This window comes from Sorex fumeus, unplaced genomic scaffold (assembly GCF_029834395.1).
Source record: "Sorex fumeus unplaced genomic scaffold, SorFum_2.1 ptg000002l, whole genome shotgun sequence".
NCBI lineage: Eukaryota > Metazoa > Chordata > Mammalia > Eulipotyphla > Soricidae > Sorex > Sorex fumeus.
In genome coordinates this window covers 78,415,295-78,441,271 of record NW_026606059.1, presented here as the reverse complement: position 1 = coordinate 78,441,271, position 25,977 = coordinate 78,415,295, and the positions used below count along the sequence as shown (strand labels likewise).

At 44.9% G+C, this 25,977-nt stretch overlaps 1 protein-coding gene across 5 annotated transcripts in view; it reads right to left on the bottom strand.

Annotated features, from left to right (window-relative positions):
• The window catches only part of UBR5 (ubiquitin protein ligase E3 component n-recognin 5), a 116,172-nt gene that overhangs the window by 47,122 nt on the left and 43,073 nt on the right, over positions 1-25,977 (bottom strand). For 2 of the 5 annotated variants that reach the window (XM_056113281.1, XM_056113295.1), the window contains exons 6-22: positions 25,504-25,693; positions 25,213-25,372; positions 24,468-24,617; positions 22,299-22,510; positions 16,114-16,230; positions 15,912-16,022; positions 14,940-15,094; positions 14,134-14,251; positions 12,553-12,737; positions 11,633-11,742; positions 10,601-10,713; positions 9,339-9,482; positions 9,120-9,231; positions 8,742-8,896; positions 8,142-8,339; positions 3,813-4,023; positions 2,834-2,960 (exon numbers count right to left, since the gene is read on the bottom strand). In XM_056113281.1, coding sequence (XP_055969256.1) covers positions 2,834-2,960; positions 3,813-4,023; positions 8,142-8,339; positions 8,742-8,896; positions 9,120-9,231; positions 9,339-9,482; positions 10,601-10,713; positions 11,633-11,742; positions 12,553-12,737; positions 14,134-14,251; positions 14,940-15,094; positions 15,912-16,022; positions 16,114-16,230; positions 22,299-22,510; positions 24,468-24,617; positions 25,213-25,372; positions 25,504-25,693 — 2,568 coding nt within the window. The remainder of the gene's footprint in view (positions 1-2,833; positions 2,961-3,812; positions 4,024-8,141; positions 8,340-8,741; positions 8,897-9,119; positions 9,232-9,338; positions 9,483-10,600; positions 10,714-11,632; positions 11,743-12,552; positions 12,738-14,133; positions 14,252-14,939; positions 15,095-15,911; positions 16,023-16,113; positions 16,231-22,298; positions 22,511-24,467; positions 24,618-25,212; positions 25,373-25,503; positions 25,694-25,977) is intronic. The other 3 variants (XM_056113301.1, XM_056113302.1, XM_056113287.1) reach the window with 2 other exon arrangements.

Below are 25,977 nucleotides of genomic sequence, written 5' to 3'. Positions count from 1 at the left end.
CGGAAGACTCGGCATTTCTGATGTCAGACCTGCCTGCCTTACAATTGAGTTCTGTGATGCCCAGAAAAAAATCCCTTAGGCCTTTTTTTACTGTTTGAACCCCCAGCTGTGCTTACTATTAAATCCAAGAATAAATTTCTTTTCCATGTACATTTTCCATTTTTTAAAGAAAACAATTTTTCCCCCTATCTAAAGCATTTACAAATATGTCTCTCAGAGGCTACTTTCAGGAACTCTTCTATTGTAAAAGGCTTGGGCATGATGCTGTACCTCTGGGGAAAGAAACAGTCTTTGGAAGAGTATGCAAAGTAAACTTGAGTAAGTCAAACAATAGGTTAGTTATAATTACCTGTAGTGAATGCTTTCATGATCTCAATACCTTCTCTCCCTCAATTTAGTAATGAGTTTTAGAGCACTTATAATATGGAGGGGTACATATATGAAGGGACTGCTTTAGTCGAAGTCAAACGCAGCACCCACAGAGAAAGGCCGGGCCCCCGAGGCAGGCCCAGCCTGTGTGATGCTCCTACAACCTTAACTAGGTCCAGGCCGCCGCTCCGCACCCTGACGAGAGAGGGGGCAACCGGCGGTGGGAGGCCCAGCAAATATTCTCAATGTCAACATCTGGTCGGGGCTCCTCAGTAAGAGCAGCAGGCCACAGACTCGCCACCCACGATCAACTGAGGCACGGGTACATCAGAGAGGGACTTACAAGGGGCAGGGAGTCAGGGCCAGCTCAGGGTATACATGCTCAACTACAGGTGATCAGAAGTAAAGGAAAAAGAAATTTAACAGTGCACAGGCCAAACAAAGGATAGGGGCCACTCTCCGACCTCTAGCTTAGAGTCAATTAAGTGAAGAGAAATCTGAGACCAGAGTCTCCTCTTGAACTTGCCAGCTCCCAACTTTGTTGATGTGATGTAGTCAATTCACTATTAAATGAGGGGGGTCATTCCTTGTAACTTTTTAAAAAAGTGTCCTTAACCTCTTCTCTTCATTAGGTCTTGGAAACATTTTTAAGTACAATGCCCAGTTCCTCATATAGATTCTTTAAAAACAAAAACAAAAAAACAAAAAAGAAAATCATTCTTCAAGATGTTGTACACAATTCATGAAGATTCACCTGGATCCTCAGAGGCTGAGGACAATACTGAGGAGGTACCACCTTGGCTGCTAAGGTTCAGAGTTTTGACATTTCTTCTTCTAGGCTTGCCTGGAGTCATCGTATTTTCTGATAATATGGAAGAAGTCAAGATGATGTAATTTCCTCTTTGTAAGCACGTTATATCCATGCTACAGAAGCTTTAGAATCCAGTCATGTTCAAACACACCACTGTGACAAAAAAGTGAAGGTCATGTGTCTTCCAGATTAACAATCTCTAGAGCACATACACCTGCAATCAGCTGCATCAATCAAGCCTTCCACGCCCTCTGCCCTGGGACTCAGGAGCCAGTGCGCCACACAACAAGCTTCTGAGTCACATCACCATCTGGAGGCACAGACCAGTACTGCATTCAACACTGGGACTGCATCGGTTTGGAGCGCACGGCTCCCGAGGCCCAGCCTGCTCACTCGGCAAGGGGCGCACCTAGAAATCCACGGAAGGCTAGAGGAGGGTTGCACTTCAATGAAGCAGTCTGTGGACTTCCTACCGCCCGGCGTGGAGAATAAGCCTCCTGCGCTTTCAGCTGGTCAGCCGGCAGCCCTGAGTTTGAACTGGGGAAGAGCACTGCAGTGACATCTTCAGCAAATGCCTCAAAGGAGCTTACTCTGCAAATTATTTCTGTGAGCAAGAGATCACCCACTCTCGAAGCTCCTTTTAGTCTTTGCCTTCAAACATAATCCTTACATGAAAAAATGATGGCAGCACTGGCATTGGACCAACCATATCAGAGTCCAACTTGATTGGCACCTGTGTTTTCCCTGAGGAAATGAAATACCTGAAATAATTCAAACACTAATTTCTTTATGAAGAACTTTACTTGCTTTCCATTTTAGCCCATACACTTTGCCTAGGAAACTAATTTATAAACAAACTGGAGATCATTTCCGCCTGGAAGTAGCTATGTGTCATTCCGATTTAAGTCATAATTTGGTTGCCCACAAGTGGTCTTTGATAGATCTCCCTTCAGGATGTGTGTGAGCCTCCGAGACTATGGCACTGGTACCCAGTTAAGAACTGTCATTTTTTAAAGAGAAAGTCTAGTAAGGGACAAACGGGCAAAGGCTCTTCAATGAAGGAAGCTGCCCGCCCTGTCAAACGGTGCAGTGACCATCTGCCACGGAGCCCAGAATTCAGGCGGTTTTCTCTCTGGGGGCAGGGGAAAAGCTAAACCAGAATTCTACATCTTCTTCATCTATTCAAACACCAACTAATTTCCAACGTATTATTATAAATGATTGTCCATCTCACAACTCAAAGCCTGAAAATTGAAAATAACCAATTCGAGCCAGGGAAGTGATTCATAATGCACGCCAGTCTGAGAGTGCTGAGAAACTGCCTTCAATAAGCAATCTGAAAACAAAACATTGAGGGTCCTTCAATCACTGCATTACGTGTTCTCCAACTAAAGAAAACCACTTTCTAGGAAGCAAGAAGGGTAAATCTAAAACACATTGAGGAATCAAACATGAACTAAATATCTCAAATTTTTAAAGCACTCTGGGTTCTGCAGTTCTGCACTAATTAGATGTTATCAGATACTTTCCCCCAGAGTGATACTGGGAAGGAACAAAAGTCCTACCAACTCATGCATTTGATAAGAGATACACTTCTTTCTGGGCTTGGATTTGTTTCTGCCAATTAAACATTCCTGGTAAAAATCACATTACCTTCGGCTACTTGAAGATCCAGCCCGATTACCTGGGCCGTTACTTGAGACAACGGAGATTGCATTTGCAATGGCCTCCACAGCAGAAAGCCTCTCTGCAAACGTGTTTCTCTCTGAGCGCTCTGCTTCTGAAACAGGAGAGACAGAATTAGGATGGACTTAACACTCTCAGAGAGCTCCAGAGACAAAATACTTCCTCCTGCATATTCTGCTGCCCCAACTCAACCACTAGAACTAAGAGTAGCTTTATCTTCCTCAGAGCAACACAGAAGACAGATGGCACTAGAACTTTCACAATTCGTGTCTTCAAGACTTTTAGTGATACCATAATAAAGGCGAGACATGCAAACCACTATCCAGAAAGGATCTCCCCCCACAAGGAATCATGAGCAGAATCCAAAACTAAGGGAGAATATTAGGGTTTGTATCGCTGCCTTGAGGCTCCAGCTGCCCCTTCATTTCAGCCAAAGTAAAGCTTCAAAGCAGAAGGCAGGGAAAGCTTAGCAACCCTCCCAAAACCATCCAACTCATTAGGCTATTCTCCTTGTACTTTGAACACTGGGACAAAACTTGCTTCAGTACAACTTGGCTCAACTTCCTGAATAATTTCCATGGTAATTAAACCTGTAATTATAAAATCAGCAATGCTCATAAAGTATTCATATAGTTCAAGCATATCAAAGAGACCAGAATTCAAGCAACAAAACACACTAAGCAACCTTAATTACATGTTACCAGTCAGCCTGACAGGTACTTTTTTACCTTCTGCTTAGGTTAAAATTTACCAAAGAACACACAAGTTCCTTACAGTGATTTACTTTAATACTAGTATTTTTTAAAAAATGCCTGAAATTTCTTTTGAAGACCTCATTCTAATTCTGACTTTCCAGTGCTGGGGACTGAACCGGGACGCTGCATGCAAGGTATGCCTCCCGCCCTGAGCCACATGCTCCACCCCTTGCCCCAGTGCTTCAGCTCACCCTCCTCTTCCTTAGTTTCCTTGTTGCTGGTTGGAAAGCACACTGACACACAGGCATGCAAAATATTTCGATTTCCGTCACATCTGTGGCTGATAAACGTCTGCAGCATCTGTAGATTTTGCTCTAAAACCACTGCTTGTTCCAGATTCATAAGATACTGTCGACAGGCCTCATAATCACAGCGTAGAATGTGCTGCATTAATGTTTGTTTCTGTACTCAGACAAATCCGAGAAAAAAAAAGTTTATGAATTTTAACAGAACGGGTTTCACACCCCAAACACTCACATGGCCAACACATAGTAGAAGCAGCTCTGTAATACAAGGAAAGTTAATTTCAGGGAGCTTGGCAAAATACATCGAGTGCCAGTTCCATTTTAAAGGTAGTATACAACTGACAGGTATGGAAAAGAACCCTGACTTTTGTAACTGGAGCTTTTGCATTACAGAGTAGTGAGAGCGGATGTAGTTGGCTGGCGGGCCATTTTGTCCACCCCTGGTCTACATTATGTAACTATCACATTAGAACCCTAGTACTAGTGATGATCAATTGAGCAAAGGATGTATGTTTTTGTTTAAGACTTATTCACCCTCTTCTGCTCATACGGTTACACCACATATGAAAACCCAAACCATCAATTCCCCAGAAGCAATACACACATCCAGAGTATTTCATGGTCAAAATACGGTTGTGTTGAGCAAAGATTTCTGGGGAACACAAGGCTCAGACCCAAGGTATAACCGCTGGAACTAGAAACAGGACACCTGCAGACCCCTACATCCAGAGAGTGGACCTGACTCCCAGCATGAAGACAGCTGGAGGTCATGTGGGTGGGTGGAGCCCTGAGAACCAGATCAATGCCCAAAGAGTTGAGCCCTCCCTTTTTATCATCCCTCAAGAACACAGCCAGAAGTCACCACACACTTGAGCACCTGCTGTGAGGATCAAATTCGCTTCATCTACAGCGGAGTACATGGACACAGACACAAACATGTCATGGGCTTCAAGCAGACTCCTTCCCCAAAAAGATAGCTATGGGACATTTAATGCACTGAAAGAGTATTAATTGGCTTGGGAATTGGTATGTTTTTTCATTTCACTAGAATTGGGAGTCAGAAAAAAAGGAGATGGGGGAGAATGTGAAAACACAAAGGAAAGAAGGTGCATTTGGACAACTTGCTGCTTCCCTTTAAAGTGGAAGTCACCAACTTTCTCCACCTGGCTTCATGAGAAAGGAGTTGGGGAGGGGAGCACAAGACACAAAAATAAAGCGAAGAAACAACTAATTTACTGCCTCCGTGTCAAAGAACCATTTTTGACTACGGAGCTACCAATGGCTTTAAGACAATCCCATAAGATTAAGCTTGTTAAAGTCAGCTGAGACCTATGTATTGGCCATTATTTTAAATATAAACTTAAAAAAATTTTTTTAATTAAGACACCATGATGTACAAAGTTAATTCTGCACACCACATTCTGTTTGTCACTTGCTCTTATAGCAACAGGCACGCCCCCAAGCCAAGTCACTGGAGTACGAGGAAAGTGATGCCATGCTTTATTCCACCCATGGGAGGAAGCCACTGGATCTCCACCCTGGCTATGCCTGCCGAGTGCAAGTCAGAGAACTAAATGCACGGCACATGTGAAGTGCCTGGACAGAGGAGGCTCACCAAATGAAAGCTCAACATAGACCTTATCACATACACAGGTCCAACCTTCCGATACAGAGCCAGAAAATTACACAGCACGACTGCAATGAACTGAAAGGAATGGAGATGCTCTAAAGGGGGCACACGGAGTGTTTTCAGGATGGTACACAGTTACCAGAGCTCCTACATGAGGTATAAGCCCAGCCCCAGAGTCCCTAAATGTTTAACAGCAACTTTTTATTTAAGATCTGTACATAAACCTTGTGAATTTTAACAGCAGGCAAGCAACCAGGATTTTTTTTTAAAAAAATGAAGTAGTTATTCCTAGGGGCCAAGTTCAGATCATAGCTACCTTCTAAATCCTCACCCCAATGAGGCTGGAATCACTAGGCTACCTGACCAACAAAGTGAAACCAAAACACAAGCAATGTGCCTCTGAAGAAGCTCACAGACAATCCTCAGCAGTCCTCCAGCTCAGACCATTGGAGTAACTTACACTGTTCCAATAAGTTTGCTTATCATGCACAACATAACGAGCAAAGGCAAAGCTACCATACTAAGCTCCATTTGATTCCTTTAGAGAAAAGGAGTTCCTGGCCTCCCATCTTCTTTAATTCCACTGTCAACAATGACTGAGATGGAGCCGAATCCAAGTGGGTGCTTAACTGACCCCCAGCGCATTTGGCAGAGCTGATCACTGCAGACCACTTGGCTTCTAAGAGAACTGTCATGCACACTCTCCTCTAAGACTCTCTCTGCTCCCTCTTAAGTTTTCTCTTGATCTCCTTGGCATTCACTCGCTCACTCACTCATTAGTACAGGGAGTGAATGAATACACACACACACACACACACACAGTCACACACACACACACACACAGTCACACAGTGCAGGTCCTGGCATTTCAATGCTGATAATTTTCATGCTTCGGTCCCGGATCTTTCCACCTACTATCCAATGTCACAGACATACTACAGACACACCTCGATGTCTCTCTCCCACTCAGTCCTCCTTCTCCTGGTCTTTAAACTCACACACCTCTTTCTTCACCATCTCCTCTTGGGATTTTTGAGGCCCCACTCAGTGGTGCTCAGGGATTACTCCTGGCAGTGCTCAGGAAGCCTTATGCGGTGCCAGGCATCAAACCCCGGTCAGCCACATGCAAGGCAAGCATCTCACCCACTGTACTGTCTCTCCAACTCTCCCCAATTTCTTACACGCATTTTCAGTTGAACACAACAAAAAAACAGAGTCCTTATATCGCTCCCTCATTTCTCTACCTCCTGAACCTTCTTCACTTCAATAAACGGCAACTTCCTTCTTCCAAAACCTTTGCCTTTCGGTTCCATGATACCCCATACTCACCCAAGTAAACTGTTGACTATCCCTGAAAAACAAATCTAGTATTTCATCATTTCTTGGGCTGGAGGGCGTTTGCCTTGCACACAGCCTACATGGCCGACCCGAGTTCGATTCCTCCGCCCCTCTCGGAGAGCCCGGCAAGATACCGAGAGTATCTCACCCGCAAGGGGAAAGCCTGGCGAGCTACCCGTGACGTATTCAATATGCCAAACACAGTAACAACAAGTCTCACATTACGTTACGATTTGCTGGGCCCGCTCCAGCAAATCGATGGACAACGGGAGGACCGTGACCGTGAATCATTTCTTATAATTCTATCGTCTCTTTTGCTAAGCCACCAACATCTCCCATACAATAACTTTCTTTCCCGAACGTGCAGCACCAACCTGCTCCCTGGCCCCTAGTTGCAAAGCATGCCAACAGTCATTAAGAAACTTAGATCGATTAGGTAAGGTCTTCTCTCGGTGTTCCAGTACCTTCCAGTCTTCCGGTGTGGCGACTTCCGCACTTAACAAACACCTCACCCAGGCTTTCAAAATGAAACTTTCCCTCTTCTCTTTTCCCATTTGTACTTCCCATTTTCCCTCTTGAAAGTTCACTGAATCTGAAGCTTTTATAACCCCTTCCTTCATCTACTGCTAACATCCAATCACCAAGTTTTATAGCTTCTGTGTCCTCAGGGGTTCTCAAGTTTCTACCTTCTAAATCATTTCCAAGAATTCAAAATAACTGTGTCTAACTGAAACAACTCTATTAGTATCCATCTGGAATCTCAGGTCTGTTTGTTGACCACAATTCATCTTTTTCAAATACTTTTTTCAGGGCTGGGGGCTCCAAATCTTTCTGAAACGAACTTTCAGGAAAAGAAAAGACTCCTTCCCTTCCCTTAGGTTGGCGCAAGGGCTCCTTGGTCCTCTTCTCTAGCCTACCAGCCGCCACTCACTGAGCCCTAACTTTTGGCTGTATCAGCAGGATGTACGTTTTCTTTTCTCGAAACACTTGAACCAAATTCACAGTCTGCCTTTCCTGTCTGGAACAACAGATCTCCCGTCATCTTGGGTCTAGGAGGTCCTGTCTGACTGAACCCAGATACCCCAGCCTTTCCTACAACCAGAGTCTGATGTATCCCTCCCACAACACCGTACACATCTTTCTCAATTACGCTGCCCTGGAATCACTGGTTCACTGATCTGCCTTGTCCTAATAGCCTAACAGCTCCCATAGAGAAGGGCAAACGAACGAGCTAGTCAAGGTGTTTCCCCAGATTCTAGAAATGTCTTCTGAATTAAAGTGTTAAATAGTTTCAAAAGCCAGCTTACCTCTACAGCCATGATGATAATAGCAGCTTTCTTTTTGATTGTTGAATTGGCAGGAAGGTTAATTAAAGAATGGACGCCCATTCCGAGACTACTAATAGGTGGAAGATCAAGCCAGTCAGGATCCCTTATTCCTCCCATGCAATCTTTGGCCATTGGGTAAATGGTACCATTTCCATCTCGAAGAATAATAGGAGACTCCTACAAAAGAAGGGAAACACTGAAATCTGGCTCCCAATCAAAACATACATCTGATTCTCATTCATTCTCTGTGTGTGTGTGTGTGTGTACTAATGACCATAGAAAAACCACTAGTACTAAACAGGAATATACAAAATTTGCCATTAGTTTTCTTTGTTTGTTTTGTTTTTGGGTCACTCCCGGCAATGCTCAGGGGTTACTCCTGGCCGTGCTCAGGGGACCATATGGAATGCTGGGATTCAAACCCAGGTCAGTCTCGTGCAAGGCAAAAGGCCCTACCTGCTGTGCTACCGCTCCAGCCCCGCCATTCGTTTTTTAAAAAGCAAAGTGAACCAGATCCAAGAATCACAAAAATGACACTGCTGTCAATACTTTTCAAATGCAAAAAATAAGTGTCTATACCTGTCCAGCTGTGAAAATGGCTACGTTCCTCTCATTCTGACCAAGGAAAGCAATGCTGCTTGTAGGGAAATTATTTTCCTGCTCCGCTTTTCCTGTGGCAAGATCAAAGATACAGTACCGAACCCAATTTCCCGTCTTCAAAACAGCATGCACACCTTTAGAAAAAGGAAAGCAGATAGCAGACTTGTTACACATCTCAGTCTCCAGCAACTACCCAATTGTCACAGCTCCCGCCACATTTACCAATTTCAACAGATATATTTTAAGTCCATGGAAGCTAAACAGGCAACAAAAACTGCCCAGGCTCTAAACCACTTTATCCCATTTCCTCTTACTGCACATGACAGCATACCAGTTGAAAGGTTACAAAATGTTTACCTTTGGAATCCACATTCACTGCGAGTATTTCCGTTTTTTCAGGTATACACAGCTTCTTAGGCGTCCTTTGGAAACAGTCGGGAACTTTAGGTGTTCCACCAGTTTTCACAACCTGTGAAAGACAAACGGGATTTTACATCCAACTGTGCTCCAGACACAAGGAGTCATCCCTTGAACAGTCACCCCTATTGTCCTGCTGAACAATTCCCCTACCGTTACCTGTAGCTCATCGATTCTAAGCAGCCTACAATCCTGCAGAAGGGAAGAAGGGTCAGCATCTGAACCACAGCTGCTCTGACAGTTGGTGTTACTGGATGTTCCTGGGAATTTTACGGCAACGTAAGCACCATCCACTTTCAGCACCTAGAAGTATAGGGAAACAGACACAAACCAGACAGGAAATCAATAGCATAGTCCAGTCACTGGACTAATTCAACAGTGATGGCATTTATTGATGAGTCTGTTTCTCTTGCTGCTATCACCAAATTATAAAATTAATCTGAAATGACTCAGTTCTGTTGCTGATGTCTGAGTTAAAGCAAAATCGAGATCCAAATCAGAGCCAATAATTACGGTGACAAACTAAGTAAGAGTAGCAATCAACTGAAGAGCCAAAACATATCCCTCTGCCTTCTCTTTATTAGCCTAGCAGCCCATTATGAGAAGAACTTTTTCAATGACCCATATGGCATGGCCCAGACGGTAGATGTTGGGCTTAAACAGTACAAGTACAAGTAGAGCATCTATTATAGAGCCAGTATGGAGGAGCTTGCCATAAATTCAGACAGTCGCTCACTGAGTGAGCTGCCTTCCTGGCCCTCAACGCACAGGAGCCAAAACTGTGATATTTGCACTCTGCTCCTGTCTTATAATCTTTGAGCAGAAAATGCCTGCCAACAAGCCACAGCTCTACTGTTAATGAAACAGTGAAGAAATAAGGCTGCTTCAGAGCTGAAAAAGCAATGAAAAAGTACTGTACTTCGCAGATAATCCACAGCTATTGCTCCGTTTTGTTTCTTAAGTATGTGAGGAAAGAAAAATGGAAGTAATGACATTCCAGACGGTGTGAAAAGGCAGACCCTCTCCTGGGACTCCTTAAGGACTTCCAAGGACTCCTAAGAAACTCTGTATATCCCTGGGGAGGGAGGAGGTACAGGTGACCCAAAGAGCAGATCTTCAGGAGACGAGGTCCACAAAATGAGCAGTGTCTAAAAGTCAATGCACCGTTGCGACTTGTCAGCAAATCTAATGACTCCAAAGGATGGTCTTCAAAACAATAGTATCTCTAAAAACACTGCAGAGGAGCCCAATAACCACGGGCTGCTGGGTCGGGGACAGGCGCTGCACTGTCCGCAGCAGATTAAGGGGTGAGACTTGAGAGCACCAGCAGAACTGACCACAGCTCACCTACTTGGGGCTTGTGATTAGCAGCGCTATGACAGTTCAGCGAGCCAACAGTGCTAAAGAGATTCTGAACAAACCTTGCCAACAGGAACATTTTTAACATCTTCCACGAAAACGACTTCCCGAAGAGACCACTGCTCTTCGTTCACCTTCTCCTCTTCTTTGGGGGCAGGGGTTGACCGTCGCCGTTCTTAGACAACAACAAAATGGTAAGTACCAAGGAGAAAATATAAAAAAAGACTTTATAGATTTCATCTATGATACGAGGCGAGATCATTTCAAAGGGACACATAATTGAGAGTGCTAATAAAAACCTTGCTTCTGAAAGTGACTTCTACTTCCAGAGATGTCAGAGAGAAAAACCAAAGTCTCAGTTAATGCCCAACTACACTGACACTACCACAAACAACTGCACTGCACTGCACTATCCTCCCGTTGTTTATCAATTTGCTCGAGTGGGCACCCGTAACGTCTTCATTGTGAGACTTGTTGTTACTGTGTTTGGCATACTGAATACGCCACGGGGAGCTTGCCAGGCTCTGCCGTGCAGGTGGGACACTCTTGGTAGCTTGCCGGGCTCTCTGAGAGGGATGGAAGAATCGAACCCTGGTCGGTCTCGTGCAAGGCAAACGCCCTACCCACTGTGCTACCACTCCAGCCCACCACAAACTATAAGAAAAAAATAAAAGACATTATTTTGGAATCTTAAAATCAGGGCTATCTGCCCAAAATCTCCACCTGAACATTAGAGGGGGCTGCTCTTAAAAGTATCCATGGTCTCAGTTGCAAAAACACACCACCATAAAATAAAAGTTTGAGCAATTAAAATAGTAATAAAAACAAAAAACCTCTCAAGTTAAAGTGCAGCAGGAAGTCCCTAAATTATATAAATTCTAAGTATATGTTGTAATCCAGCTTCTAAGCAGTAAAGTCTCAACTAAGAGGCCCAGCAGCTGTGCCCTGCTGTCACTCTCCAAGGCGGCAAAACAGGAACTGTTAACACCCTGTGACTGCTATTTCTACACACACGAAAATTAAACTCAGAGAAACATGGTGTCTCTGGAGGAACTGGGACCATGTGAGTCACCTCCCTACCCTCGGCCACTTACTATAGGGCATGGAGGCGCTACTGGCGATGGAGGAGGCGTCACTGCAGGTGGATGCGGGCGATGGGGGAGGCCCCATCTCCGTTTTCACGGGCTCCTGCTTACTTTCAGGCCTGAGGTCAGAAATAAGAACACTCTTAGAATTAGGAAAATGAAGCAAGGGACAAGTGTCAAATGGTTTATTTTTAAGACTCTAAGTTTATTCTTCAAAGGAAATGGTACACAAAGTGGTATATTTTTAGGACACAAGGTACTGAAGGAGGTATACTGTGAATACTTTTACATTTTAAAATGGGAATTACAAATACATCCCATGAAGAAAAACAACCTGGAACAATGGTTCAGATAAGCTTATCTAAGAATAACAATAAAAGTGAAACTTTTCAATCAACACCTTTCTCATGAACCTCTTGAGTGAACTAACACATTTCCCCCTTCAGTGAACCCTGACCTGGGCATAGTAATTTAAGTGAACAAAAATGGTAAAGTTAAATAAAGTAAAACCCTAAATCATTCAATTTCTTAGAATTCCACCAAGAAACTTGCCTCTGTAGGAATCCCTCACACCAAAAGGGAATTAAATTCTTCTCAAAATTTCCCTTCCCGGCACTTGAATCGGCAAAACCTTTTCTTTCACCTATTAATGCACTCAAATAGCTGAGAGTACATCAAGCAATTCCAGAAGCCATGGATGGAGCCCAGGCAGACCCCGCACTTCACACAGGGGGCTCAATCCCCGAAGCAAATGAAAAGTGAGGGAGGAGAAGCAAATGTTAACAGTTGCTAAGGAACAAATAACCCAGCTGTGAACAGTATAAAACTGAGGGTCTGAAAAAGATCCCATAATGTTGCCACCCAGCTCCATCGCCCTGAATGACCAATGACCCGGTCATGAAAGGAAGACCCTAGGGAATAGGACGTACTTGGTCTCGGCTGCTTTGCTCGCTTTGTCCATGCTTTTCAAGCTCTCGGGAGAGCGGAGCTGAAAGCGACAACTGTCATTCATGTTCCACACCGATTCCATTAAGACACCAACTTTAGGGATTCCAGCACTAATGGAAAACGCAACTGCTCCAGCGTGATACAGAGGATTATTTCTTAAGCAGACCTAACAAAATAAAATCTCCATCAACATGACATCCTTTGAGAACACCTAAGCGTATAAAAACACAATCTTATACAATCAATAAGGCCAAGAGTGTTATGAATGAAAGAACTCCAACAATTCATTCGTAACGTCCTCCCCAAATTAAAGAGTATGAGTAAGTTCAGCACATTTGTAAAATAAAACACAATTTGGGGATGGAGTGAATAGGACAGCAGGTACTTGCTTATGCACAGCTGACCTGAGCTGGATCTCCAACATCCCATGTGGTCCCAAGAGCCCCAAGGGTGATCGCTGAGTGCACAACCAGGAGTAACAGTTTGTAATAAAAAGCATTAGTTAGGGATTGGAGTGATAGTACAGCAGGTAGGGCGTTTGCCTTGCACACGGCCGACCTGGGTTCCATTTCCAGCATCCCATATGGTCCCCAGAGCACCGTCAGGAGTAATTCCTGAGTGCAAAGTCAGGAGTAATCCATGTGCATTGCTGGGCATGACCCAAAAAGGGGAAAAAAAAAAAGTACTATTTACCTAAGTTGGGGGCATGGGCCTTAAATATTCATTACATCATTATTATAATGAATATAATAAGCATTTGTACATTTACTCTGAAGGTCAACTTCTATGCAAGTGTACTGAATCAGAAGTATGGAATTCTTAGGTCACCTTGGAATCAGACCTTTTTTCCTTATTGACCAAGGACCCCAACAACCTTTGTTAACTAATAAATCCTGTTGGCATTTATAAGTAAACTCAAGCTAAAAAATCTTAAATTATCTAAACAATAAACCTTATTGTCAGCACTTTTCAAGAAAAAAAAATGACACTTGAAAAATAGCCAAAGGGGCTTGTCCCCAGTTTTGCAAATGCCTCACTATCCGACTGAGGGGCAGACACAGGCATCCAGGCCTGGACCACTTGGTGGAGGTGGGGGTAAGGAGTAGGAGAGGCTCCATGGAGACAACGCAGGGCGCCCACCCAGGTTTCCACTGAAAGAGCATACAGACTCGCTGAGAGCATCACAGGTCCTCAAAACACCCTCAGAGACACTGAAGCATGAGGAAAAAACCTTCCAGAAGATGCCCACAGAAGCTGAAAACCATCTCAGTAGCCAAGAAAAACAGGTCATGAGGGCTTTGGGGGCTGCTGGGAGCCCAATGAGCAGGAGTTTGCAGTCTTTCGTGCTGGCAGGAATTCCTGAACCCTCCATCAGGCAAAATGAAAACATTTCTCGTTAAAGACTCGGGCCCTGTACCACTGGCGAACCTCCTGCCCCCTGCCCAGAGTGAGAGACAAGGCAGGGAGTGGCCCTCTCTGCCTCATTGACCCCCTCGTCCCCATCAGGCCTGCATACAGTGAAAAGAAATGTGGCTGCAGGCAAGTGTCGTGCAGTTACTAACCTGGGTTCCAACTGTGATGTTCGGCATGGACGAGATACCCGCACTAGACTTGGGCTTTTTATTTTTTGCTCTTGCTTTCTCTAACATTTTTTTCCTTTGACTAAAAGGGACTACACCCCTGGGGGGGGAAAAAAAAAGAATATGATCAAATCCCAGTAAGTAAACTAAGGTTATATCATTTAACCATTTCTCATTTGCTTTTCTTCAATAGTTTTGTGCCCTGACCATAGGTTTTGGGCTGGAGTGATAGCACAGCTGTAGGGCGTTTGCCTTGCACGCAGCCAACATGGCCGACCCGAGTTCGATTCCTCCGCCCCTCTCGGAGAGCCCGGCAAGCTACCGAGAGTATTCGATATGCCAGACACAGTAACAACAAAGTCTCCAATGGAGACGTTACTGGGCCCGCTCGAGCAAATCGATGATCAACGGGAGGGCCTTTTACATAACAGAAATCATTAGAATTCATGCAATATTTTAAGTTTTAAAATATTTGTAAGTAGTACTATTGAATGAAAAACACATTTTAAAAAATACCTTACTTGCAGTAAAGCATAAGCAAAGCACCCACATCTACTGTGTAAAAATATTCTTTAAAACTCCCAGTTGTTACATTTTGGTTCTTTCTATGTAACACTTTGAATTTGGAAGCTTTCACTTTTTTTTTTGAATGCTCCTTTGTTCAAAGTGAAACCCTCCTCCCTACAAAGCAGTATCTTCTCTCTGACCTTCTGGGACTGGCACTCAAAGCACCTATCTATGGACACTGAAGAATTCGCTAATAAGAAATTCCCTCTCAGGACACTTACCACCAGTATAAATTGTTCTCTAACTGGGCACAGGTATAAAGGGCACAACAATGTAAAGAAACAATCCGTTCTCCTTGAAGTTCGGAGTAAGTCTGTGCAGTGTGCTCCAACTTCGAAGCCACAGAACTTAAAGTTTCATCTACCCATGTAGCAACCTGAAGAATAAAGCAAAAGAGACACCTGGATAAAACCAACCATCCCTTAGGGCCAGAGTGGGGAGGGCACTTGCATTGCATACGGCAGACCAGGGCTGATCTCTGGACCCCCATATGGTCCAAGCCCACCAAGAGTGATCCCTGAGTGCAGAGCCAGGACTAAGTCCGGAGTGGCACCAGGTGGAGCCCCCACCTAAAAACAAGTTCTCTTTTCAAAACAGAAGACATACTTGATAGGCTGAGTTCTAAAAAATGCTGAGCTACATATTCAGGAAAGCCTGTTCTGTTCCTTAGGGCTCTTTTGGCTGGTGGTGGTGGTGCTGGGGGTGGAAGCCAGGATGCCTCTGGCAAAACGCCGCAAGCCATGCCCCTAGCCCCGGAAAAGGTTCTCCAGAAGACTGAAACTAAAACGCCTGCTGCAACCAAATCGAAACTGCGTGCACTGAAGTAAGTACCACAGCCATCTTTAAGGTGTGACAGAAGCAAACAGTCTTGAACAAATAATTCAGACTCTAAAGGCAAACTGATATCTAAGTAGAAGAACCACTTTTTTCCCGGTCTATCTATTACAGATTCAACATCTCTCCGTTGTCAGCCATCATCTCTTCAACCTTCTCAATGTAGAGCTATCTCTGAAGCTGGATTCAAATACAGAGCTAGACCACCAACAAAATAATTCAACATAGGAGCATTAGACCAAGGCTTGGGACGATTTTTATTTGCAATTTTAGTTAGAAAATAGAAAAGACTAAAGGGTCAGGGAGAAGAAAAGAAACAAAAACGCCACTATTATCGGTCTTGGCAGAGTGTTCCATACCTTGTTATTTTCTGTAGCTACGGTTGCTCTAATGCTATTTGCGGACAGGAGGACTATCTTTTCATTTGTTAGTCCCAAAAACGTTGCTCGTGGATGATGTAACGCAGGATTCTTTGAAAGCATAAGAAAAATGATGAACATTTTATATGCTGGTAGGTAGAGCTATTCAAGGCAAGGCAATATAGTAAAATATAACATATACCTGTGCATTTCTGTATGGTTCCAATTCACTCCACTTCCACTGATAAAGTTCTCCTTTACTGCTAACAGCCAAGAGCTCAGAATATAGCGCCCCGATGCAGATGAATTTTGTTCCATCCTATGAAAGAGAAACAGTACAATACCATGAATGTCTTTCAACTGCCAAACCTAATGACTGAGAGGCATCATTTCCGTCCCTCCACCATATCCAGATTAATTACACAGTAAGCCCACAGACTACACAGCCTCAGTCAGCCGCAAAGCTGTGCCAGTGGGCTTTCCCAGGACCCCTCCCCAGGCACCACTCCCCTGCCACTGCACAGCCTTTTCCATTTCAGAACCACAACTGCTCGTGTCTGGTCCTCTGGCCTGATTCTTAAAGGACTCACTCTCCTTTGTGTTTGTTTTTGGGTCACAACCAGCAGTGCTCAGGGATCACTCCTAGAGGGGCTTGGGGAATCACAGGAGTGCTAGGAATTGATCTGGGTCAGCCGAGTGTAAACAAGTGCCCTAACTGCCGTACTTACTACCTCTCTGGCCCCTATGGACTCACTACTCTGCTTGATCAAGTTGCTCAATAAGACCATCCCTGACCACATGGTCTGCTCACTGAGACACAAGCTTTATCCTATTCACCACAGTAGCCACAGCTCAAAACACAGTGCACCACACAAGTAAGTGCTCAATAAGTGGGGGTCAGAGGGAGCTGGAGCAGGGAACAGTGAGTGCAAAAAAACCCAAAAATTTCTTCTATGCAGGCTTTTGCAAGCTGCTGATACAAGTATATTTTCGTAAAGTAAACATCAGCTGCAACGTAATGCACATGCAATGAACTGGACTGCAATTATAAAATTACCAGGAACATGATTTCTGTTAATATATAACAAATATCTAAGTGTGATGTTGCCCTGACTTTACCTCCTACTCACCCAGAAAACACAGACTCCTGAAGCTTCCTTTGTGAAAAAGCACTCTCTGTCTCCCCTTTTCTGCCCTCCCCTCCCACCAAAAAGGTAACCCCAAACCCAGAGAATGCAATTCCCTTCTAGAACCCCACCTCTCCTTCAGCTGCTCACTGCAACTACTGTGGGTTCCGGCACGGTTTCCCCCAGCACCTTGCAGAGCAGCACACGGTCTCCCAAGTCACAAGTTCCAGCTGCCAGACCTTGACGCCTGAACTCCTGCACAACACATCTCCCCTGCCTCGCCCCTCCATGCTCAACAACCATCCTACCTAGGGGCACTTGTCTCAGACCCCCTCACAGTCCCCTCTCCTGCCACTGTGCCTGCATCCCCCAAAATCTAATACCAGTCAATGCCAGGCTCCTGATCACCACTTCTCCCCGTCTCCATCCCCCCAACCTTTCCTTTCCTTCGCAGCAAGCCACACCAAAGTCCACCAATCCACCCTTCCCCAGGACACTGATGGCTTCCTAGTAACCAGCCAACATCCTGCCTCCTGGGCGGCCTGGCACAACGACCTGCCCTGCCTCTTCCCTGCACAACAACACGCCAGGCGTTCACGCCAATCAACATCACAGCCGTCCAGACACCAGGCCCGCAGTGAATCTGCAGTGTCTGCAGTACTTTCGGATCAACACCTGCTGAACCTGAGCGCCCTCTGCCCGATCCCTTGGAGGCCGCGGAAACAGCACCTTCAGTTTAGTGGCCGTCACCCGCTGTACAGGGGGTCTCTCCCTCGCAGGACACCCAAGCTGCGCATTCTCAAAGAGCAGCCTGGAGACCGAGGCAGCACACTCCCGCAGCTCCAGGGAAATCTGCCCCCACATGAGCCAGGGCCAAGTCTGTACCCTTCACAAACGCCCTGAGAACCTATTACACACAATGGTAAATGAACGGTTCAGCCAACCGCCAAGCAAGACAGGAAAATCACCTTGTTTCCTGCCCGCTCTGTCTTACAGGTAGAGAAATACAAAAATACCAAGTAATGGAAACCATTTAAACGTGCCCATTTCCCAAGGACACAGAAAACTACGTTTTTGTTGTTTTAATGAGCTACTTTAGCTTCTTTAGAGGGAGTTGGGTCCGCCTGTCCTACCCAGAGGAAGCACATCAGCAGGCTGTTATCCATGGGGCTGGGTCCTGTGGCTGGAATACAAAGAACGCACTGCTCGTGGTGCTCTGTCGCTGCCAAAAGCCTCACTCCTCTTTGCCTACCTGCTCCTCTCAACGCCAGAGAAACAGAACCAAGGGTGGTTCTACTAGTCAAAGGACAGGTGGCAATAAAGCGAATTCCCCCAGAACACACGAAAGGAAATCCAGAAAAGCAAATTCAGATGACTGCAATGGTGCTGACTTGCTGGATCAACGTTTGCTTCTCCGTCACTTTCCTATAGTAAAACCTTCCCAAGGTCTTCTCAATGCTTTCAGAAAAGAAGTCAAAGGGTTCCTTGGCAAAACCTCCGTTTAGCAACTGGAGACTTACTTAGCACAGACTTCAACTTCAGTATTGTTTTCCCTATCACCTCTACCCCCAGGGTGTCTGTTACTTATCTCCTAACTTGGCACTGGACTATGGACACTGCTGCTACAGTTTTCCCTTTCCTTAGATTCTTGCTGGAGATTGGTATACATACAGAGATGCTTACAGCTTACATACAAATATTTGGCAAGAAAGAACAAAAGTTCTACTCTAATTGCGAAAGATGATTGAGAAATAAAAATAAAAGTTATCTTAATCCTTAACTTTCACCTAGTCAAAGTAACTGTATTATCAAGGTCATTAGCAGAAACAGTACAGCATCCAAAGAGAGGTAGAGGCAGGAGAGACGGGGAGGGGAATAAATAGTAAGATCCTATTTGGGGAGAAATCCACCATTCAGAAATGGCACAGGTGTGGCTGGCCAAAAGCAGGGCTTGGATTTAGAAGGGCACCCATGCCCACGCCCCCCTTCACTTAGCACCCCAAAACAGGATGCCTGCTACCTTCCTTCCTGCTATGAGCTCAGAAAGGCAGGGGATTCTGGTGTGCTCCTTCCGTTGGGCCCTGGTCCAAGAAACTCCCTTTCTCACGTGCACTCAGAAGTGCCCTTCATGGAGGGCGGGATCAGCCGTTCTTCTGGTTCTTTGGATGCCACAGGTGTTCATTCTACCTACTCTCCTGACAATTCCACAGGAGAAAGCCATATCCTTCCCCCACTTACAGAGAGAAAACCTGGGAAGTTCAAGAATTTGTCTCCTAGTACATGGCAGAGCGGGGCCAAGCCCTGCAGCCGGCTCTGGCCGCTGCCTAGGTAACAGCTTTATGCGGCGCCTGGGATCACCAAGACCACTCATTCTCAAACCCATGGGGAAACGTACAGAATATGAATACTTTCCTGCCTTCCAACAAACTCCTGCCATCACACCTACAGAAAGTGAGCAGAAAACCTTCCACACAATCTATACTTGACCCAGCATGCACTCAGCACTGACCGGGTGCGCCCCACTTCTCTCCCTTCTCACTTCTCAATCACGCTTTTATACCAGTTTTGACACTTAACTCAAAGAATTCAAGGAACTACTTAAAATTTAAGGTAATCTTAAATATTTGCAGCTAAAAGTTGTACGATAAAGGCTTAAAGAAATGAGAGCATTCTATCATTAAAGACTCTTAGTTTTATTAGCCTGTGAAATGATGAAATAGCAAAGGGGCCATTCCTCTAAGTCGATGAAGAGTGTTGGTCCTAAGGAACTGGCCAGCAGCACCCCTCAGGACGGGAACTATGGCACTAAGCAATGTGGAGCCACAACCTGCATGGGGTGCCAAGCTTGGATTCCTGGCTCCCGCAGGGCGGGTCGCCTGCCTGTGTGCAGACACCCCAGCTCCCTGCACTCCCTAATACCCCAATTTGGGAAGACCAACAGGCTGCTTCCCCGTGTACTATTTTGTCATCGGCAACTGGCTGTGAGTCCGTAAGCTGTCCTGGGTTACCTGACCCTTTCAGAGCCTGCCGACTCCCCCTGTGGTTAAGTATTCAGTCCTGACAACAAGCATTCAATGGCATTTGCTGACAACTCTGACAATACAAAACAGTCTGAATAGGTATGAGCTTTCTGAGCCTACGTTGAAATTTCTAACACCTAAGGTTCGATCAGAAGCTAGTAAGACATAGTTCTTTTTCAATTACAATATTTTAAACCACATGTCTAATATACTTAAAAAGGTCAAGGTAGAATATGCTGTTTCACATAATGCTATTTCTCCGTCTATCACTCAGCAGAGACATTGCAGCAAGGATGGCCTGCAGTGCCTTACTTAAGAACTGTCTCTGAAAACAAGCTGTGCCTAACATCCTGCACCAACGGCCACCTAAGTCCAACAAAGGGTACATTGGCCTGTTAACCTGGTACTACTGAAAATGTTTTCTCTAATGAAAAACAATACACAATAAAGAAGCAAAGTTGCAAACAGATACAAAAAACTGAATCAAGACTTGGGAGTCCTGGGCCAGAGAGACAACTCAGTAGGTAGGATGTCTGCCTTGCACATGACCCCGGTTCAATCCCCTACAACCCCTATGGTCCCCCAAGCACTGCCAGGAATAACCCTGAGTACTGCCGGGTGTGCTGTGTCTCCCCCCTCCAACCTCCTTCCCCAACCCCACCCCAAGATCCTGAATCCTTTACTGCGTCCCACTAACATGAAGAATACAGTTCTAACACCACTGACAAAGAGATGCAGGGAACTCAGTTCAACACATAAAAAGCAAACAGTCCAATGGCTGCAACCCTCCTCCACACCATATGAAGAAAAGTACAACAGGGAACTTCTCTAGTTCTATGGAAGTAAAAGAATGCATTCAGGGAAAGTATGTCAGCTGCCAAAGAAAACAGAATATCCTTTAGCTTACAAAGAGACTAATTAAAATTCAGGTTCCTTCTTGCACTGAAGTTCTCCACATGAGCTGAATACAGAGGGAAATCAAGTACATCAAGATTCAAAACAACTATAAAAATTAAAATCAGATTTTCTTTTGGCTCTTCAAAAAAATCAATTACTAGAACCCTTTTGTCTACTACAGATTAAGCTCAAAATTCTTTCACTTCTACTTAAAAGAAAAAAAAAAGTCCTACGAACTGGTTCTGGAAAAAAAGGAATAAGCACCCAAACACAGGTGACAAATATTCCCAAAGAAGCCTATGAGATACATTCTCATCACAGAATGAAACCCACAGACCACCACACACACTGGCACCGTCTCATTTTGTGGGAGTGAGTCTGAAAAGTTTGGAACAATGTGACCCCCTGGGAGTTTACTAGAGGACGCCCCCAACCATCCTCTCCAGCCGGATGTCTCCTCAGGCCTGAAAGCAAAAGTGATGAATGGCAGACTCGCTGCCAGAGCAGAGGCCAGCTGACACGTTCAAGAAACACATCCTCCCCCTTGCTTTGGCATGATGCATCTATCAGAGGCTTGCAAAAATCAAACTGGGCCTGAAAAAATCGAGGCCCACTTGACACTTTAAAGCCTATCTCTTGGGCTGGAAGGACAGACACAGTGCAGGTGGGACACCCGGGGTCCAAGTTCCAACCCATCACCCCCACTTGCAACTCCCATCAAAATAGAAACAAAACAAATACTGTCCTCCCATTGTTCATCGATTTGCTCGTGCAGGCCCAGTAACGTCTCCATTTTGAGACTTGTTGTTACTGTGTTCGGCATATTGAATACATCACAGGGAGCTTGCCAGGCTTTGCCATGCGGGCGAGATACTCTCGGTAGCTTGCCAGGCTCTCCGAGAGGGGCGGAGGAATCAATCCCGCCTCGGCCGGGCTGGCTGCACACAAGGCAAACGCCCTACCGCTGTGCTATCACTCCAGCCCAGCATCAAAATAATATATTTTATTTATTTTTCAAAGGAAGGAAGAATCCCACAAGAAAAAGCACTGCATAATTATCGGTCCTAATTAACTGAAGTCCTAAAAATGAATGTCACTATATTATCTGGACCTACCGTTCGACTTCTTTTATTTCAAGTAGAGGAGGATAAAAACATCACGGAACACAAAGATGATTCATATAATTTATATAAGAACTATTTATATTTTTAAACAAAACAGAAGCAACACTGCATTTTCCTTATAATGATAGCCCCAAGGTCTGTGACAGAGCAGAAGCTCTGGGCCAAAGGGACAAATGGTAGAAACCCACGGAAGCGGGAAGGAGGGGAGGGTTCAAATACCTTATCAGGCCACCACTGCAGGTCCTCCCCCAGGGACACCGGGCTCTGAGCAGGCGCACTCTTCTTGTCCACGTTTGGCTCTCCTTCTTTGCTGGTAGAGCCCCTTTCAGTATCAAATGAGGCTCCATCAAGCCACCTCCGTTCACGTAAACGTAAAACTGACTCACGTTCACGCAACAGCTCAGAGTCTCTCTCTAAGGGAAGAAGGAGAACTGGTATGCAATTGGGTCACACCAGTGGGATAAAAGTAAGCCACTCTCTAGTAAAGACCCTTCAGGTGCAACTAACAGCAGTTATCTACTCACAACAATGTCATATAAGGTAGTTCTAATAAGCCTGCAACATTCAAAATGGTTATTCTTTCAAGTGAATCGATGAAAATGATGATCTAGCTTTTCTAAGAACTATGCTGAAGTAGATTCTGAATTCAATTAAGCAATGTTTTTGTTCTGCACCTGCAGTGGTGTAGTGTCCCCAGGGCTACTTTCGGTGGTGCAAGAGGCGATGTGATGCCAGGGATAGAAGTCAGGCCCTCGTGCCTGGAAGACGTGTGCTCTGCCACTGGAGCCACATCCCACCCAGTGCCTTCTGAAACAGGCGTGGAGGGCACAACTGCCTTATGTAAACAGGATTTGAACTGCCAACATGGAGTTGAAGGGGGCCAGAGTGATAGGGCAGCAGGCAGGGCGCTTGCCTTGCACATGGCTCACTCAGGTTCAATCCCCAGCACCCCATACGGCCCCCCTCCTCCCCAAGCACTTCCAGGTATAATCTCTGAGCACAGAGCCAGGCATAAGCCCCGAGCACAGTCAGGTGTGGCCCCAAAACAGAACAACGACAAGAAGAAAAAAATTGAGAAGGTTAAAATACAAATCCACTAACTACAAATTTTTCTATTTAGAATCTTATAGACTGAACTATATCACAATGTTTGAAAAATCCGCCTTTTTTTCCCCCTTTTACAATTCTTTATAGAATTATTTTCTGGGCAGGAAATATGTTCAGCAGGCTGAGCACTGCCAGCAGTAGCCCCAGAGCGCTGACAGCATGGCCTAGAAGCCAGAGGAAAGAAAATGTTTTCTCACAAAATTGGCTTCCTTCGCAGTTAGCCTATGAACTCTGCAATGCCCATGCTATTTAAGTTTGCTCTTACACTATTTTTTTAATAATAAAGGATCAGAATCAATAGCAAAGTTTAATCATGTGCAGACCAAAAATAAAAATGTTCAAGCACTGAAAATCTCAGAGTGTGAACTCCGTAATACCTACTTAGAATAAGTGTCAGAAAAGCAAAAGGGAGACATGCAGAAGAACATGTCCTTGCTTTATATTAACTATCTGATAGTCCACTGCTTAATTTAAGACGCTTAAGACAGAAAAGTACCCATTTAAAAAATCTTTAAAGCTATCCTATTATCTTCAGATCATTATCTTTAGATCACCATACGTTTGTTATTTTAAAATCCTTCTTTAAGTACTGTGTATTTACAGCAAGGTCTTACTATAACATGGCATCATTTTCAAGTTGACTAATGATTGGTATGTAGCTGATTCTTATCCCTTTTTTAACTGAGCAATTTTATATTCCAGAAAGTAAAAATGCTGACTTAACAAAGTAAAAAAAATGCAAGCTGAATCTATACAACGTATAACAAAGAAAGGTTTATACACAATACACATTGTTTCAAAATCTTTCTAATCTTTACTATGTACCCCACCTGTTAAGGATTTCAAACCTGAAGAGTATTTTTAACAAATGTTGTTAAAAAACAATTCTACATTACTGGCCAATTTTATTGCAATAAGCTTTTTCATATTCTGCTCTGCAACCTAATCAAGATTTAAAATGAGTACATACTTTTAAAAATATAATCAAAGAAAGACTTCTGAATGCTGCATGTCACTATAAAGCAGAATTCGCTTTTAGTTCAGAACCCATAATCATAATAAAAAAACTGAATTAGGAGTCATAGCCTTGCTGTTCTACACTGCGGGTAAGGAAGATCGTCTCTAAAGTATGACTGGGGCTCTTCAAAATCCAAAATAATTTTAATGTCAGAAACACATGATTCCAGCTCCCATAACATTAAAAGTATGAATACAGGCAATTCTACGACTATCTCTTCATACGGCCAACCAGTGATCAGAAGGAAAGAAATGCAAAATTACCTCGAGATGAGCCTAGCCTGGAGAGTGAGGAACGACGAAAAGAAGGGTAACCAAAATAACTGATGTCCTCAGAGAACATGGCATCTGCATCGATGATGACACTAGGGTGGGCAGAGTGGATGTCTGCATCCAGAAGGGACATAAGATCCTCTGTAAAGAGAAACAAATACACATGAAGCAGCTAAGGAGGAAATACCTGCAATGACGCAATCTCCCAGAAAACAGAACCAGTTGAAAACCAGGGACTGACGGAAATGACCTGAGCAAGAGAGCAATATAAAGAGCTATGAAATGAAGTTGAGAGTATTAACATGGATCTGGAGGCCAGAGCGACAGTACAGCGGGGAGGGCATTTGCCTTGAACATGGCCAACATGGGTTGAATCCCCAGCATCCCTTCTGGTCCCTTAAGCACTGCCAGGAGTAATTCCTGAGTGCAGAGCCAGGTGTCACCTAAAAACCATGCCCATCCCCCCAAAAAAGGAGAGTATTAACCTGGATTTCAATGACCATCAAATGCAGAAGCACTGCTTGAGTTATCCATTAAATAACCATAAGAAAAAAGAACCATATGTTAAGACACTTGTGAGGCACAGAGATAATTTCCCCGTTTTTCCTAGGAGACATCTCCGTGAAATCAGATACATTACCCAGTAAGCCACGAAGAATGGGCAGAAGAGCCGGTTTTTGAAACCTCCGATCCCTAGTGAAAACCCTAGAGCCAAGAATCCAGCGGCCCCACTGACCTCCGGGCAAGTAAGATTCACTGGCCGTGTCATCACCGTCATCGCCATCTTCGTCATCCCGGCTCAGCAGGTTGTTGACAGCGAGGTTGACATCGAGATTTGTTCGCTGGAGCTCCCGAATAATGACACTTCTGGACTTGCCTTGCAAAACCACCTGGGCCTAAGATAAAAAGGCAAGAGGCTGCACCAGCGCTCCTGGATTTCAATCTTTGGTGAGAGTAGCTCTCTGGACCCCAGAGCCAAGAAAGAAAGCTGTGCCGCCCCCACTGTGGCCTCAGGGCAGGGCCATACCTGTGAGATCAGCTCCTCGGGGATGACAGACGCAGGGATGACAGGCTGCGGCTGGCTGCCCAGGAGCCCGGATCCTCGGTCGCGGCCTGTCCGAATAACTCGCGTCTGGCGGCGGGAGTCCCTAGCCCCTGCCGATGACCTGCCAGAGGAACCCCCTCCGCTGCCGCCCACGCCGGAACTCCAGCGGCTCCTGAAGGGGGAGAATTGGCGTTTTTATGGTGCAGCCATGCTCGCTCTTTCTTCTGGCTGTGCAATACTCCGCTGTGCAAATCCACCACTATTTTTCAGTATCTGAGTACCTGAAGGCCCAGGGCTATCGCTTTGTGTTGCCAGGCAGCCAGTCCACAGTTGGGCACAGCTCCACTGTGAGAATGCCTCACACCCCACAGCACAGTCAGAAACCTCACCCATCACGAGAGGTCTTTAAGGAAAGCTCATTACGTCTTAAGGTACTTATCTAAATGGTGTAAAATT